This window comes from Anomalospiza imberbis, chromosome 8 (genome assembly GCF_031753505.1).
Source record: "Anomalospiza imberbis isolate Cuckoo-Finch-1a 21T00152 chromosome 8, ASM3175350v1, whole genome shotgun sequence".
Lineage (NCBI taxonomy): Eukaryota > Metazoa > Chordata > Aves > Passeriformes > Viduidae > Anomalospiza > Anomalospiza imberbis.
Window position 1 is genome coordinate 20,890,872 of NC_089688.1, and position 18,891 is coordinate 20,909,762.

Genomic DNA, 18,891 nt, shown 5'->3' on the forward strand with positions numbered 1-18,891 from the left:
AACATCAGGGTTTTCATTACAGTTAAGCTGGATGTGCATAGATGCCTACTTAATGCAAGTGTCCTGTAACAAACTTTAAGTTCTATCTTTCTCACAGAATAATTTTTGTAAAAAAGAATTTATATCTAATGTGACTAATTTTTCCTCACTAATTAATGAGTACAATCATCTACTGTTAAAAGTCAGATATTCTTTTCTGTAATTGTGGTGAATATAATTTCTTGCAGATGGGAAGGCTCAGTTCTTTGTCCATACAATTACAATAAGCACAATTGAAAAGATCTTATGCATTTATCTTTACAGCAGTTTTGCATAATTAAGTTTAATCTATATGACACCAGACAATCATCTGAGAAAATATTTAGTTCTTTCAAATCTGATAAAGTTTCCTACAAAGCCCCCATTGGAGTTTGAATATATTATCTTCTAAAAATCCTTGAACTTGTAAAATTTCCAATCAGCATTTTACATTTTGCCTGGAGCAGCATATCAAAGCACAGAGCATTTTATCAAGCTTACCCACCCTCTAACTTGCCCTCTACAATTATGTATATGAGTAGCTCAAATCCTAAAAGCTACTGAGGCAAGGGACAGTATGACAAGAATTCTGAATTTCCAGGAAATACCTAGATGTGAACTCAGGATAAAAGCAGCTGAAAATTCAATTTAATACACAGTACCACAGATCAGCGTGTTGCAGTTCAAGCCTTTCAAAGCTGAAAATATCATAGAATTAATTTTTAAGTCTTCATGAAGCTCACAATTTTGAAAGCTTGCAAATGCCATAACCCATGTAGTTAAAATTTCTATCCCAAGCGCATAATTTCCTCATTAAATGCCCAGGTATCACTCAGGTGTGGTCATTTTCTTTTATTGGCTATGTTTGTCAATGCCATAGCATTGGAGAGAGTTTTAGTTGAATGGATCTAAGTGACTTGCTATGCTGTTTAATATCTTGTTTACAAGTAGTAAGCTGAACATATATTTCTTTTGCAATAATCATAACCCATTTATTTTCATCTATACTAAGTAGCTCAGACACCATTCTCTAAAAAAGGAGGATGAAACTTCACTGTCTACCTCAACATCTCCCAAAGATTTGGTATTATTGTATTTCTATTCTGAAAAGTGTCAACATCATGTGCACCTCACCTGTACCTTAGCTAATGAAGTTATGACAGCAACAAAATCCTTTTTCTACTTTGATTTTGACATGCTCTTGAAATCAGTTCACATCAAGGAGGATCATTCACTTAAAGTATTGGTAGTGCATTCAAATTCACCTAAAGTATTTGGTGGTAGTTTCAGATCAGTTTTGAAGAACAGTATTGCCAACTATCCCATGAGAACGAACTTTAGGAATTTTGATTCATAAACCAGATGAAGTGGTACTACAAACAAAGCAGGCAGCTCTGTTACCATCTTTCTGTTAGTGACTTCACAATTCAATCACTCACTTTGAAGGTGGAGAAGAAAAGCTCTAATTACTTCTCCTGTTTGATAAAGAATTGGCAGGAAAACACCTCCATGCTATGACACCCTACCTGGCAATCCAATGCTGTCAGCAATGAATGTTTACATGGCCTATGCAAAGTGCAACCACTTTCTCAGGATACCAATGACAATATATTGCTACTGTGGACCTCCATACTATTTTAATATTTTCAATTTACTGGAAATTTTCTTGTGTAGAACAATTAATCCAAACCTGAATTAAATGTTGTCTGTGACCAAAGGTAATTTTATCCCCATCTGATGGAAATAAAATTAGCTTCAAGTTAAAATTCAGTAAAAAGAATTAATGAAAATGTTTCCCTCATCGCAATTTTATACCCTTTTCCACTGCAGACCTTTCAGCTACATCCTTGACTCCACCTGAACATATATCAGCATTTAAGAATGATCATGCTAAATAGCACATAATATCAGTATGTCCTTGAAGTATCAAACCAAATTCCAAGTACCCTTAGGTTCTGCAATCCTGTCTCTCCCTTTAATTTATGATATACTTAAACTTCTCATTTTCTTTTTAAGCTTCTCTTTTTCATTATCTCTAGCTTTTATACTTCGAGGGGCAGAATTGTTCTGTTTGTTCTGGCTAAGGTTCCTTCCAGCATTTTAATACTTTTTGTTTGATTGCAGTTTTTTGTTGATTTTGTTTGGTTATTTGGTTGGTTTGGGGTGTTTTTTGTTTTTTTGAGAACTTACCTAAGTTAGTGGGCTGATAAGACAAAGCACAATCTGTCTACAATGATCAGCATTTCTGTTGGTACTGTTGTATTACTTGTGTTGTGCCATCTTTGAATGACAGTTATTAAAATTGTCTTCAGAAGCAATGTAGCATTGTTCAAAATATTAGCTCTATAATTAAATCAAACTAAAACTTAAGAAAGGCTGTTACCCTTACTTTAATATCAAATATAACAATATAATAGCTTTTTTTGATGTTGTGACTATAAGCCTTACTTTGGTGGATAAAATGAACACAATAGCTGGAAGGGAAACATGGCTTTTCTTGCATTCAATTGTAATTTATTAAATGCAAAAAATTTAGAAAAGCTATTTCAGCAATATGGCCTTTCTCCTTCCTGGGAATACGACAAATATTGAAACAAGAAACATGGGAATAGTGTTTTGCAGATAGTATCTAAGAAACATCACTAGATTATCTTCAAGGTCCCTCCCAACCCAAGCCATTTGATAAAAACAGCTGTTACACACTTTGCTGTTTTTAGGAGCTTACAGTATGGAGGTGATAAGCAGCCTTGAGAATACATGAGGATTGCAAAAAATTACTAGACAATTTAAAAATTATTTCATAATATACATTTCCAGTCTCAACTTCCCATATCTAAAATAAGAAATGTTGAATATAATATCAGAAATGTGAGATAAACTTCCCGATTACTGACCCTGCCCACATCTAAATAGTCTGTCCAGTAAGCAAAGGATACAATCAAGTACTTAAATTATAGTCAACTTCCTGGAGCAGATTCTCAGAGACTGTTGGCTCACCATGCCATGGTTCATCCAGCTGGTGAAAACCTTACTTGCAGGGAGACATCATTTTCACTTACTCTGCAATGACACAATTGGGTCTATGCTAATAGTAAAGAGTGAACTAGAGAGATCTCCTCAAGGCTCCTGAGAATTCTGCCCTGTGGCAGGCCCCATTTAATTCAACATACAACCATAGATAATTTTTAAGAAAAAGACAGATGATCCCTTGGGATAATCAGGTCTAAATTTATACTTTATAGAGGAAGTTTGATATGTTCTCTGTGGGAAGGAAAGATGGGCTTTCATGGATCAAAACTTCATGAGTTAATCTTTAAGAGCATATCACGAAGAAGAAAACAATTGATTTCAAATGATACTTTTCATCTGACCTCTTTCTCTCTCCCTCTCTCTCAATCACTGTTTCATACTAGAAGACATGAATTCATCAGAGCCAGCACTAATGAAAAATGCACTAGAACTTAACTGCATTTCAGAGCTGCTGGTGTCAAGGGGACAAGTAATGTCTCTGTCTGTCAGAATGTAAATTATGTTGCTTCATATGATTCAGTCTGAAGATTCAGAAAAGGGCATGGCCAAAAAAATAGCATATTTGCCAAACCTGATGTTTAATAAAGTATTTCTTACTGGAGTCAAACGTTGATCTCCCATTACACTACTATCATGCCGCAATAAATGTAGCCAGCTTGTTATAAATGATAGGGGACATTAACAAAGATCATTTTCTGAAGACCCTTTCAGCCTCAGGAATATTAGAAAGTGCTAGGGTTTTTTTTTTTAATTCTAGGATTTTTAACTGGACGTAATCATTCTTTAAAAACTAAATACAAGAAGTCTTTGGTTTTTATAACTGGAATGTTTTTAGTAACTCCATTATGGTGCAGAAATATCATGTGACAATTTCTAATGACATATTGAAGATTGCTGTGTGCAACTCATATTCAAGACACAGCCTGCTTTATTGGTAACTTATTCAGTAAAAATTTTCCTATAATCAATTTGTGATGGAAGTCACAACATTTCCTGCCAGGCTCTCTCAGGACTCTCTCAGCAGTTAGGCAAACACAGCAATGAATCCATTTGTGCTCATGTGTTGGTTTCCAGCTTGTCAGAATTCAGATCAAGCAGCTAAATGTTCATCTGAGAAAAGCAGGTTTAACACTGTGAACAAAGCACTAAGTGGGGGCCATGACCCCTGTAGTATCATGCAAGTCTGTAAAATCCCCTCGCTGTAAGGCAAGAGCCTCATCACAGGACTAGTCGACAATAACAGAAGAAGAGGATTTTCTTGTATTTGAAAGTTTAGTGTAGTTTTTCCTTTTTGCAGTGAAAGGATTTAGCATAATTCAGTGTCTCAAAGATACTTAGCTACTGTTTAGCTGGGTGCTGCTGATTAATGTTTAGGTCGCTAAAGGAATAATGAGCTTGGGAATGAACATGAAGAGCTGCTGCCACGCTCCCAAGGAGAGGGGGAGGATGTAAGTGCAGCACTACCACACCTTGCAGGAGCTCAGGGCGTAGGTTGTTAGTCACCACTACGCCACAAACACAGCTCCCTAGGAAGACCCCTTTTGTTGCTGCTTTCCAGACATTGCTCTGTACTCTGGAAGTGTATGTATGATGTACAGAAACTTGCCCATATACAATCTCATACAGAATAGCAGACACCCATACTCATATCTGCATGTAAACATCTATCAGCAGATAAGTAAAGTTTGACCAAACTACTCCCATTCTCAACTACTGTATTTCTAGGTCTGCTCTGTGTGCAGGTTTAAAGGACAGTTAAGACATTTCAAAATATGTGAAATAGGAAATCAGCTTTCTCATTCTAAAAATTTTTCTTAACTCTTAAGTTACTTAAGGTCAAAAAGAGTAAGAGAAATGAAGCCAGTGGTATTGACTGTAGGTACTCTGTGTGTGCTGCTCAGTTATGCCTCAGTTATGATTTTTTAGCTATAGTACTAAGGCTACTACTTTGAATACAAAGCAAAGGGCATAACCATTCTGAAATTGCTACTACAGCTAGATATACAATTTTTCTAAAGCAGTGCATGAGGTACATTTCCTAACAGTCCCGCAATTTTAGAAAGAACATTTTAAAAAGCTTGTCAAAATATGTTGATAAAAAATAAGTTGAAGTTCAACAGAGACAGCAACATCATGTTATTAATTTTGCTGTTGCTTCTGCAACCTTACTTATGCACATTGATATTTTTTCATAACAGATATGGGATATTGGACTCTGTAATCTGAAGACTGCCATATTAGTTATCTTGCAAGATATTCATTGAATAAAAGAGACAGGAGAACATTAGGAGATATATTTGTACCTAACCTTGAGATAAAATTTAATTATCTGTCTCCTTATCACCAATCTCTGGCCCAGCTAGCAGTTTATTTATTTTTTATTTTAAATGTTTAGAATGCAATTGTGTTCACTAGTTATCTTATTAAAAATGAAAGTAATCTGATTTTTTTTCCTGTCACGTTAGAAAGAAATTATTTTAACAATATCTTTCAGAAGTATTTTCTGCTGGTCTGTACTTCTGTCTAATCTGTATGTGCACAGAGCATCACATGAAAAAGGCATGCACATAGCAGGCACAAAAACTAACACTACCTGTGCCGCAGCTTGGGCTGATAAGAAGTTCTGTACATTGCAGCAATAGCTGAATCTTGCATGCCCCTTTGCCTTTGCTGGCAAAATCTGCCTTCAGATGAGTCAGAAGATACACTCTGCCAGGTTTAACAAATGTCCACAGAGGATGAACAGATAGAATTATTTATTTCTATTAAGAATACCAGAGAGTATATTTTACAGGAAGTAATTTCATTATCTGTTGAAGTGCTAAGGTTCAGAATTTCAATACACAAAACTCAATGATGCATTAATTTGATCCACCTCATTAGCATCTAGGCACATTTAGAGAAAAATGCCAGAATTGTTACAGTTGGTTCCAGTAATGAAAGTGATAGGCCCTCAGGGGTTTAACTCTGTAATTAACAGATAATATATATATTTAATGAATAATATATATAATAAAATATATATACTGTATAATGTACAGTGTACATAATGTATCTCATAATATATGATTAACATATAAAAAGAGGCAATATTTAAAATCATATTGCCACAAAGTCAAATTATTCTGCAAAAATGCTTCAAATTTGATCACTCTATCTAAAAGAGAGAAAACTTATAAAGAACCACAGCTTTACATAATAGGGTACTTATTGCTACAGCTCAAAGAAAAGTAGGAGAAAAAGATCAAGGGCACCTCATTTGTCTTGCTTCTGCAAATGAATATGCAAACAGCAGGCAGAGAAACCACAGCAACTTTTACAAGCCTACATCCTTTTCTACTAACAGGTAAGGTCTCCTTTCAGATATTCTATTCTATTTATTTTCACAATTTCAGCTACTTTTTCGAATGGACTGAGCTTTGTGAAACAAATGTGGTGAGACAATTTTTATGATTTCTTGGTAAATTCCACATGATATATTTATGTACTGATTTTTGGCATTAGATCCCATTTACTGACTCACAAAAGGTACCTCTATGTCTCCTACAGCAAGTGCACATATAAGGAATACAGAAACACTCACATGTGAACTGGAAACACCTTCTATCAAATACATCTCTTACCAAAGAAGACTGAAGGGCAACAGCAGAGCATAGAGCTCTTGCCAAACACATTCACATATTTGTATTGTATACTTCTCTAAGTCCATAGAGAAGGATCACTGAAAAACTACATCTTGTTTAAAAGTGTCTCATAGACTATATTTTGCTTCCTATCACTGACAGTCCTGACACATAAAAAAGCTTAACTCCATCTTCATTTGAATAAACTTTATACTATTTGGCTATCTACTGATGTCAAATGGAGACAAATTAACATCCCCTCACCCAAACTCAGATGTTTTCCTTTAAGTACCCGAGGAACAATATGTATAAAGGCTGGCATTGGCTTATAGACACAAGAACACTGACTACTTAAAACATTTCTTATAAATGACTGCCTTGAAATGTAAGCATCCTTAATGGATTTTATGGAAATATTATGACAAAGAATAGTTCAGATTTTAATTTTATTAAAGTCAGGAAAGGTAAAATGCCCCCAAAAATTATCATTATCATTCTAAAAGAACAAACTACTAATTATGAGTTTAGCATTTTCTTGCTTAAAGTGATTCTTAATTTTACATATACTATGCCTGTTTTCAAGATGAAGTGAAACTGATCATTACTATTTTGAATCTAGTGCTAACCATTGTGAAATTGTATTAGACATTTCAGTGCCTGTGTCTCTAAGATACATGGTGCCCTGTGGGAGAAAAATAGCTTAGAATAATTTTACTTAGCTATTAAACAATTATACCCATGTTCTCTTACAGCTAGAAGGTGGTTTATCATTTCTATTGCTAAACTTAAAATAGCTACTATTTATTTTCACTGTCTGGGAACCTCAACATGACTGGTACAACAAAGATTCTAATTAGAGTCATCTTTCCTGTAACCTGTCTATTGTTTTCCAACTCAAACAAGATTCGAATTTGAAGAACATACACTATGCTGGGTCTATGTAACTTGTAACAATTTTCTACCTTCATAGTCACACTGCAGCATTTGAAAATTGGCAATTATTCATTTTGCCATGAGCTGGTAACTGAAGGAGTGAAAGTCTCATCTCTGAAGAATGGTGTAGTAAATCATGGATTAGCAAAGTCAGGCACTCTCAGTGAAAGACTATCCTCTTGCTTACACCTAACAAAGCTAAGGATCAATATGGCACTTCTTCTCATCACAATACACATTTTATGTTACCTTCAATCAATTTCATCTCTAGAAATAAAGTGTTTTAAAAAGAAGAAAACTTGCTAGCTTCCTAACTAAAATCATGTTAGTAAGAATTTGACTCTGGAGAATCAGATGGAAAAACTCAATTCATCTTCCTACAGACTTTTAACAAGTTGTGACACCATCACACAGTCATTTATAAATGCTACTTGCTAAAAATTTTGTGTTTAAAATAAAATAATCTACATCTGTTTAAAAGAATACACCATGGATTTTTCACAGAAAAGACATAAAAAGTAGAATCTGTATTTACTGACTTCCACTATAAAACTAAGGTCTTTAGGCTAAATTGACCATTAAGACTTGTCCATGATCTGTGGGAAAAAAGAGGCACCTCCATAAGGCAATTCAACCTGTCCTCACACAAACATTCAAGATGCATAGGAGGAATTGTCCTCTGGAAGTTCTTTTTCTGCCTCCCTCCGAAATCTGTATAGGGACAATATATAACTTTGACTAATATGTAATTTTTTGATAACTAAGTTTAAAAAAGATGAATTAATCTTCTCATGCCTTTGGCTTGAAACCCTGGGTTTGTGGTAAGGTTTAATTTTTTTTTTTTCTTGTGCAGACTGACTATTTTGGCTTGGAGTTTCAGCATCTCAGAGGCATCTGGCAAGAACTCCCACTGTCTTACACCTGCGATGCCATCAGAGACACATTTGAGTCTGCTCCAGCGAGAGCTGATAGGAAGTGCAGACTTCCAGTCGCTCCTGTAATAGCATTACATCTCTGATGGGGAATGAGCAAGGCTGCTGTCAGGTTATTAGGCTTTCAATACAAGTGTAGGCAAGAAGTAGAGCAGAAGAGATAAAGGTAAAGGGTCATTACAACACAGTTTCTGATGATTAAATAAGGCTCAGAATCACGCCAGTTTCTGGTTTAGGGGATTTTTTTCCCTCCATAAGAAATCATCGGAAACATTTGAATTCTTCCTGTTCAGATAAAGGTATCTGAACTTAGCCAATACCAGTTCTGCATACTTCCATCTTCTGAGTAGAGTTAACTATCAGCACACAATAAATACTCAGATTTTTGTACACATCTAGGTGGCTCAATTCTTTATGGATGCTATTTATAGTCTATAAAAAGTAAAAAATACAGAAATAAGAATAGGAGTTTGGTTATAACTGATAAGTTCTAGGAAGAGATTAAAATAACAATATAACTAATATTCCATACCTGAGTAGAGGTTGCTTTGGATAAGAAGGTTGGTCACTGTTTTGGCAAGGCTGAGGTTTTTTTGTGACTTGCTTATAAATATTCCTGGCAGTTACTCCGATCCATAGCATAGTAGAGAGTGTAGAATAATGCAGTACTATGCCAACCTAAAACAGAGTGGACAATTAAACAACTCAATAAATGGATCAGTAGAACAAGAGTTTTACAAGAATCTTACTTCCTAAGGGCATAGGGAAAACATTTTACACCTGGATTTAAAGTGATGTGACCCTTAGTTTGTGTTGCACTCTTTGTTAGCCTATCACAAGAATGCAATTTAAAATGTAATGAGAGGCCAGCATTTTTGCTCACTATTATGCTATTTCCTTTAACTTTTCAGGAATATCCTGCTGTAGTTCCCTCTCTGCTATAAACAGGCAAGGTTGACTTCTGGAAATGGCATCAGTGCTATTTGCATTGATAAATTCAGATTATTTTCAGACATATTTTAATAAAACTTGTCTACAGAATTAAAAAAGAAAAAGACAGCTCTTGGCATCCCCCCTTAAAAAGAATTACAAACTCTAATAATGTTATTATCACTTTGTCTCCAAGAAACTGGTGTGTTTTTCATTGAAAAGAAAACAAAGTACAAACACCTCTAAAATGCAAACATCTTTGTTATGTTAGTAATTGTTATTCATTACTATGGAAGCAGTAATTGGAATTTTATCCAATCTCCAGTGCTTTATTACATCAGCTAAGTCTGCATCTGATTATATAAAATGAGGTTACCTTTGAAGCAATAACCTGACATTTTGCAGTGACAAGTAAAATATTGCTATAATTGGAAAGAACATAAAAGTTTAAGGAATATAGAGAATTGCTGAACAAAGCTAACACAAATCTATTATAATGATTTATTGGAACCAGTGTTCATTTTTGCTTCACTTAAAACAAAATAATTGATGGGTAAAGAAAAAAAATTCCATGCATTTTGTTTCTATTTAGTATTATAGCTCAAAACTTGAAGATAGCAGCAAATATCATCAACAGAAAACCCTCTGTAATTTTCTCAGGGACTTGTCTGTCACGTTAGACAAGGGAGGATAAAGCCTTCATCACTGCTGCTGCTTGAGGTAAAAGAAGCAGAAATAAGAGAATGAGACAACTGTGTATTATGAGCTGGCAGATGCTGCCAGTTCAGGGACTGGTGCTGTCTGGACTTGGTTCACAGGCAGCTTGCAGAGTTTCTGTAGGGGTGCCCTGAACAGGACCATGAGCAGGGAGCGGAGGCAGGAGGATGAGAAAGGGGGAAGAAAAAGGAGGCAGAAATAATGAGAAACAACTGGAAAAAATCTAGATATTTAGCTCCTAACCTCTTTCTCATTTCAGCATAGCCCTGCTGCTATATATTCTGTTTTTCACACAAGTATGTGCAATAATAGGAACATTTGAAATTAATTCCAGGTCAAAAAGCACCTATATGGGAAATTCTGAAAACATACATGACCATATAGATAGAAATCATCAGCCACTTAAATGAATGTAAGACCTAAAAATAGTACAACAAAAGAATTTTATTGAACTTTCAAGGAGGCAACTGAAATGACTGAAAACATCACAGCTATGCCACACCTGCACCATATTGCTGTTTTTCACTGTGTGCTCATGTTTCAGCAATATGATATATGGAGAAATCGAACAAATATGGAGGAGACAAAAGTGTTATCATCCTCTGTACTAACTCTTTAATGAGCCGCATCTCTCACTCAAAAAACCCACACAAACAAAACAAAACAAAAATCCCAAACCCCCAACTATTTGCATTTCTTGCTTGAAAGAAACAAGTATTAATCCTGAAGATACTGGACCTCCTTATGACTAACAGATTTGACATGACACAGCAGAAGTGTGGAATTTGGAAGGGTGCACTGAGTTGTTTCACTAAATTCTAGAATTTTTGCTATTATTCATCCACTAATAATTAGTAAAGAAATGCTTGCCACACTTCCCATTGAAAGTTCAGTATTTCAAAGTGCTGGGTTTTGTGTCTGCCTCCTCCTTCCTCTTGTCTCCCCACCGACATCAGTTATGTCACTGAGAGGCATCGTCCTCATTGCTGTGCTTGGGGACTGTGACTGCAAGCTCTTTTGTCCCCTCCAGTGGGATCACCTCTTTCTAACTCTCTCAGGCTAGCAAGACAGCTGGGCCCTAGGGTAGAAATACATGAGACAGCAGCTCATGACACAGGAGGGAAGGATGAGGCTCAACAGAAAGACCAAGGTGGCTTTGTTCATTAAACTCTTTCTTGACTCTTTTAGCAAATGCAAACTTGAGGCTATGCATGAAAGGTCCAGGGTACAAATTTAGCTGTGTGTAGCTCGTTATTGGATTTCTACTTCTGTAAAGCTTCAGAGGGAAAAAACTATATACAAATTAAATACCAAAGTGATAATTTAAAAGTATTTTCACTATTAGCAGAACTTTTGTATTTCACATAAAATTGTATGGAAAGGGTTGAGTTTTCCAAACAGAATAAAGGATGATAATTGGAAATATTGAAGTGATGACCCTTATTTTTAAGAAGGTTTTACACTGACAGGCCAAATGGTACAGAAAAAACTTCCAGAATATATGCATTGCAAAGAACTCTGTACCTAAAAGCTCTTTAATAATCACAGTTATATGGTAAAAATTTTCTTGTATTCATTTTAGCACACCCTGTGTTCTTAGAATTCTTATCTTTGGGAATAAGCACTAGCCTTTTGAATAGAAGATTATACTTTTCTTCAGTAAGAAGATGCTGCCTGTTTGTGCTCATTCAATAAATTTCAGTACCCCAGAGATAAGTTAAGTTCCATATGATGCAGTTACCATGGTAATGACCAGAATACACATTTATGCAAAGCATTTTGGCACAAAAAGGTCTCTTGATCAGCTTTAAGTTGCAGACAATTTTCTTTATTTTCCCCAAATTTTAAATTTAATTTCTTTTTATTCCTAATTGTAATCAGATAAGATTGCATGTCTTAATTCAGTTTTATTTAAAGAAGGACACAGATATGCACGAACATTCTGTTTAAACTTTTAATCCTGCAACAAAAATTATTCTTTTCTGTGAGATGAAGGGGGTCAGGAATTTCTCTGCAGTCTGTAACATGAATGGATGTGAATATTTAATGATCTTTAAACATTTAGCATTAGCAAAACCCCATGCTCCCTTCACAGGTAGAAAATTTAGAACAAGTAGTTCAACTTTCTGAGCTGAACTTGTAGGCTGCTGGCTAGTATGGAATGAGCTTTGCCTTTCTTGCTGAAGATCTACTGCCTTACAGAAATGAATTCACAAGCAGCTTCACGTATGACATTCATCAGGGAGAAGGAGATCTGAGCCTTGACAAAGTTTACATGGAAGCTTTTATTTTATAAACCATAGAGGTTCTTGAAGATGTGATTGGAGTGATCATGCAATAAAAAAAATAAGATTCTGTCTCTTTCCATAACTTTTCTGCCTCCTGAATCTTGTGCCCAGAAGTCCATTGTTCATGCTTCAACATGTTTAACTGATGATTTCGTCCCCTAGCATCCATAAACTCATGGCTATCATCCTTTCCTCTAAAGTAGAAGCCACAAAACAGAAATCTTTGAGAGTACAGAATTGACGCCTCCCATACATGGGGAGTGATCCAGCAACAGTTGTGTCTCCCTCTCTCTCATTCTTTACATGAAAAGAGTAAGCTTCCTTCTGCCTTCTGAAGCAAACTAACCTGAGGCCCCAGCTGGGAGATGGAAGGGCTCACTGGCTGGCTCAAGCACCTTTCCAGTAGTGTACTGCCTCTGATTTATCCCTGCTGCTCCTAAGACAACCTCTGACTTGCATTAAAGATTTTGCCAGAAAACTCGAGAGTCTGGATTCTACAACAGCCAACATTCAGTGACATCCAGAATGAGATTCAAGGGTTGTCTAAAGAGTCTGTAGATTTATTCACTCAGGAAATGTGCAGAGATGCAATTAACTCTTCTAGACCAGCACTCCAGCATCAGGTTTTTTGTAAATCATAAAGACTGCAGAGCACATATGCATGTGAAAGGTCTGTACAAAATCCTCTCTGAAATAGATATGCAGGTTTAAAAGGGAATTTTAGATTTTTAGATTCCACATAAAAACAAATGTCTGACCATTTCTGAAAAGACTTTTTTTGTGCAACTGTTTTGCCTTGAAGGGGATTTGAAGGTTCTTCCAGCTATCACAGAAAATAGGCCCATTTCCATAGCATTAATTCCTAATGTTTAAAACTAACCTGTAACTACTCATTTAGAGACAGAAGATGATCCAAATTAAGCTAATTTAGAACTACCCTTTTTGGTTAAATTTGAAAGATAAAAGTTAACTTAGTCTATTATTTCCACATTGATAAGTATGCTGCAGTGAATTTTTTGCATAAGTTTTAGGGATAATTACAATAGGAATGGTAGTGGTTGACTGGCTTTTATACAACATTTCCATGATTAGGACAAAAAATACTTGCATTTGGAATCTTTCTCTATGCACTTGGGAAATAAAAAGTGAAAATTGCATTGCTGCAGGTTGAAGTTGTGCTTAGAATTTCAGCAGAATGAAGCCTACCTCTGGAATGGCAACTGATGGTGTTACACCTGTGGTATAACTAATATGTTAGTGCTGCTTGAAGCAGTAACATTTTCACAAATATATTTTAAGCCCCAGTATCAGAGCTTTGGCATGTTGGATATTAAATCACAGAATAATTGTCTCAGGGTTATCATAGGACACAGGCGCTAGGACTCAATTTTGAAAATCTTGCTGTCAGAAAGCAAGAAAGGATCAGTGGCTGGCTGTGATGTTCTCAAAGTGAACAGTTTTTCAGCCTCTATTACCAGCTACTGGAGCCTGGTTTTAGATTGCTTGGACTATTTCACCCATTAGCTCTGTCTAAATACATTAGGCAATTTCTACCAGGAAATAGAGGACAGTCTTTGTCTTGTGCCACTTGTATCTTTTCTATAGTGTAACTACTGATGATATTGTCTGTTGATGTAGCATATTATCAGGTAAATAAATAACTTAATGAAACTGGTTAGCAGACATATAGGGATGGTTCAATTCAGTTTCACTAAGCATGCACATTTCTCAGCAGCTCAGGATCTGGCCCTATCCCACAGCAAGAGACAGATGCCACTGATAATGCACTTTATTAAGATACCCCTGTAGTTTATGTACTACTTATAAAAGGCTATTAATAACACATTTATCTCAATCAATTTTTCATTATAGCTGTTAATACCACGTTGCTACCATGCAAGCTGCAAAGTAAATAATCAGACAACTGAAACAACAGATGGTCATTTGTGACCATGTAATTACGTGGCCATGGCTGCCCTACAAACTAATCTGCTACTATCACTTGCAAACTGCAGTCAAAGACAATAGTAAATGATATTTCAATTTGCTAGAACTTACAAATTAATTATGACACAATACTCTAGATATTGTGAGATATTTCTCTCAATCTAGTTAAATAAATGTGTTATTTAAATGAGTATCATGTAATACACTTAGGTAGACTTCACATGTAGACCATCACAGTGCTTACAGACACACATGTGCTGTTTACTGATGGTCATGCACAGGGATACACAAAAGACTTCCAAAGCACCTCACTGAACACTGTAAGAGTGATAAGACTCTTGCTATTTACACCCATTCGAGGCAACCAGAAGAAATGGATTTCATGACAGGCAAAAAATCCAGGAGAACGTTGGCTAAACAAAGTGCTTTACTACAGGAAAATACCAACAACATTCATGAGACCTGGTGCACTTTTACAAAACCTGAGAGGAAGAAATATTCAAGGCAAACAAATTGCAACAAGCCCTCATGAGACATTACAGCAGATGACTGAAATTACTCTCTTTACACATTGGACAGACTCAGCCTTTATATTCAGAGCAGCTGAATCCAACCCTGTCTGTGCATCTCACCACACTATTGCCCCAAAAACACTGAGGCAAGAGATGTGAAACAGTCCAGCAGTGCAAACAAGGGTCCATAAATCACAAGTATGCTGGTCTGCTGTGTTTCCTTAGGGATCATCCAGAGAAGCCAGGGCCATCCCCAGGCAAACACTGTATGTGTTACAAAAGTGAAGCAGTAACTTTAGTCCCACACATTCAATCCAAAGTACAGGAAGGACAGAAGTATTCTGGATTCATAGTTTTCAACTATCCTGTACAGCAGAGAAATATCAAGATTTTCAATGCTTTTCTTAAAAAAAGCCAAAACAACAAGAGTGAGGCAATCTGAGCCTCAGAGAAGTTAATGCATTGATCACCCTCTTAGAGAAACTCACGTGACAACCAAACACTGAACATCCCAGTACTGGCCTTTAAAACACATGCTTACAATAGTTGATTTTGAAAAACTTAGAATACAAGAACAATATAAGAAAAGAAGGAGAACTACCAGTATTATGTTAAAAACTCATTTGCAAGATTCAATTCTATTAGTAAGAATTACTAAGACAGATACTCACAGCTTGACATATAATTGGATATTTAATGCGATTAATTCCACCAGCAAAAACAGCAAATGTGAGAGCAGTATGGAAACAAAAGTTGAGAAGCATGTGCCATCCTTTTCTGCTTATTCGGATTGTGCTGTTGAAAAAAAAATATCATATTTTAAAATTTAAACCCCCAACATATTTATTATGAAGATTACTATTTGGGAAAAACACTTAATTTGATAGAATAAAATTCTCAGATTCTTGAATACCTATGTAACAATCTACCCATAGGACAGAGTCTGACCTATTGCAATAAATGATAAAAAGGTAAAATAAATTGTAAAAATCATAAAAGTCTACTGATTTAAAGTTTCCTCCCCAAATCAAGCATTTGAAGTAGAGTACTAAAAGCAAAAGGCTTATTGCATAGCTTCACATATGCAGAAGTTTAACAAGACATCTCTAAAGGATTAAATGGAAGCTGAAGATCAGAAGACATTGCATTAACTTCACATAATTAATATTTAGCAGCTTCTACAGCACAATACATTCCTACTAGTTTAAATTGCTGCTGGTCTTTAACCACAAGTTAAATGGCATTTATATAAATTTTTCATATCAAAGAAAACACAAGTTTTCTAAAACCAAAATTTAGAAGGCAAAGAAAGTTTCTTAAATCCAGTGATAGTTACCAGTCTTCCAAGCAAACTTGGTCTTAAAAGCCATTACAGCAAGTGTAGCTGATGAAAGGGCTGCTCAACTGGAATTAATAGGGTTCATGGTTTTATATTCAATGGTTGAGTTAGAAATCTTAGGAAAAGTGTTCAGAAAATTTAAACATATGTGCCAGGAAAGCTCAGAAAGAGCTTAGGAAAGGTTAAGATAAACTTGGATTTGACTTCTCTGGTGAAAATCACATTGCTACCATTATTATCCAGCAGCAATTCAAATAATTTTAATTTGTCTTTACAGTAAGGCTTATAAAAATTCGAGAGTCATGCTGACCATTTAATATATGTTTAAAATGGAATTTTTACCTGTGATGGACAATGTAGGTGATAATGGAAGCAAACAGGCACAGCAACATAACTGCAGTACATGCATAAACCACAGGGTGCAGAAACTCCCCTGGGTACTGGGGGAAAGACAGCACTGTCTTAAAATCCTGTGGAAAGAGCAAAATGATTTAACATTGTTAGGCATGTGTGAAACTGAGACTTTATTCCAATATGTCCTGTCATTTCTAGTTGTTCCCTCTCAAGGGCAGGAAAAAAAAAAGATGAACTTTTAATGCAGATACAGTTCATGAATTTGTAATAACAGACTGCTCTTTCCTCATCTGCATACAGTTTGCTAGACAGAAATTAACCTTTTTGTGCAAGCAGACATATCCTAATTAAAAAAAAGGTCTGAAAAAATACACAGAATATTACATTTTCCCAGCATTAGCAGTATCTGGTCCTTCTGATAACATGGATTTTATGAGCATATTTTACTAAGATATTAAGCACAAAATTTCAAATCACCATAAAGGTCTCTAAATGGCATATATATGGCTGCAGAAGAACCACTCAAAGTAAAGAAAAAAAAAACCTATGAGAATACACCCAAATTATCAACTGACTCAAATATAATTACCAGTTGATACAATTCCTGTAACCCAGTGACCTTCACACTTAGTTGGAAGTACTCTACTCCCTATTGTAATTCAAAAGTAACTTGGACAGCTATATTAACAGCTAACTAAAGATCCATGTGTTCCTTTAGAACATGTTAGTGTTCAAAAGTGACACAATTCTTCATGAAAAACAATGAAAAACTATCAATATATTTGTAAAACTAACCTTATCAAATTCCCATTCTAAATTACACATCTAGGAGAACTAAATCTGGAGGTGTGGTGGATGGAAAGCAAAAGGAGCCCATTAAATAAAACAGAATGTCTTCAGACTATCTGAATTAAATTCAGACTATCTGAATTAGAGCAAACATTACATTCCCTGTAATGCATTCAGCCACATTCGCTTGTGGCACTACATTTCTGCACACAGGTACTAAAATTTATACACAAAACCTACCACCTGAATGCAAACACAGTGTCATCTACATGCAGTGCAGTGGCACTAACTCTGCACATAAAAATGAATATACATCCCAGCAGAAAAAGCTAAAATCTGAAATAGTACCGAATATGACAATGCAGCAAACTCCAACATTTAAAATATTGGGAAACATTTTAATACTTTTTTTCATTTTTTGTCAGTTTTAGGTTCCCTTAGAAGAAGATTCAATACATTATTTTCCAAAGGTGAAATCTCCCCTTAGGAAACTGGGACTGTAATGCTAATACCTCTGTTTAATTGCATTTGCATGCAGAGAGCTGATTTCTAGCACCATTATTTATGAATATGAACTTGTCCACGTACAAGCAGATAATGTTCATGAGTATATGCAATTACTAAGTGGTGAGAATTTAGTTTACCTTCTAAAATGATCCTCTCAAGTAACTGATGCCCTGGTAGTTATTATTTTCCTTCATTATTAGCTTTAAAGTTTCTAAGACTGATTGTACTGGTTTCTCCAGGTGCATATGAATGTCAGCTCACAACATACAAAGGACCATCAAAATGAAAAAGTAATTTATGAACAAAATGCCAAGTATATGTTATCACATCCTATTTCTCTTCAGGTACTTCCTCAGCTTGCATGTTAAACCTCAGTTAAACCTGCTCTCTTACTCCTGTCCTTCACACACGTTTTCTCTCTGCCCTGCCCAGTTCACCAACACCCAGGGTGAGAGGTGGAGTCACTTCTCATGGAGGAACTCAGCTTATGCTGTCTCATCTAGAGGTGTCAGTTCTTGCTACTCTTCCCTCAATCACATATGGAAAAGAAGAGGAAAAAAACTCTGTCTTTTGATGTGCTAATTTTTAACATGACAGACCTAGGCTCTTAAAGCCTTCTCATTCTTTTCTTCCAGTGTGCATGAACATACAATCAGGATATCATGACTTCATAACTCAAATAATTCTTTAAAAGTCTGTTGGTTCAGAACTGTCTCTGAATGTCCACTCAAACATCCCTTTTCACCCTGCTCATCTTTTTCTCCCATGTTTTTATTTGCATTATCTCCCCATTAATTCTTTTATCGAGTAAGTCTCTCGAGGTAGATGAATAAGTATTTAACAGGAATGTTCAATACAACTTTTGCTCATATTATGAGTAGTAATGCAAACAGCTGGGCAATTGAAACAGAAATAATCTGCTGAAAATGATAACACATTTACTTGTAGCTCTTGCTGATGTAATTATATTTT

General features: G+C 35.6%; 1 protein-coding gene and 1 long non-coding RNA gene across 3 annotated transcripts in view; one reads left to right on the forward strand and one right to left on the reverse strand.

Moving 5' to 3' along the window:
- The window catches only part of LOC137478144 (adhesion G protein-coupled receptor A3-like), a 255,839-nt gene that overhangs the window by 23,858 nt on the left and 213,090 nt on the right, over positions 1 to 18,891 (reverse strand). For both annotated transcript variants that reach the window (XM_068197751.1, XM_068197752.1), the window contains exons 15-17: positions 16,612 to 16,739; positions 15,602 to 15,725; positions 9,069 to 9,214 (exon numbers count right to left, since the gene is read on the reverse strand). In XM_068197751.1, coding sequence (XP_068053852.1) covers positions 9,069 to 9,214; positions 15,602 to 15,725; positions 16,612 to 16,739 — 398 coding nt within the window. The remainder of the gene's footprint in view (positions 1 to 9,068; positions 9,215 to 15,601; positions 15,726 to 16,611; positions 16,740 to 18,891) is intronic.
- LOC137478145 (uncharacterized) lies at positions 11,059 to 18,723 on the forward strand. The gene is made up of 3 exons (XR_011001434.1): positions 11,059 to 11,266; positions 14,344 to 14,498; positions 18,264 to 18,723. It is a non-coding gene; the product is annotated as an uncharacterized lncRNA (long non-coding RNA).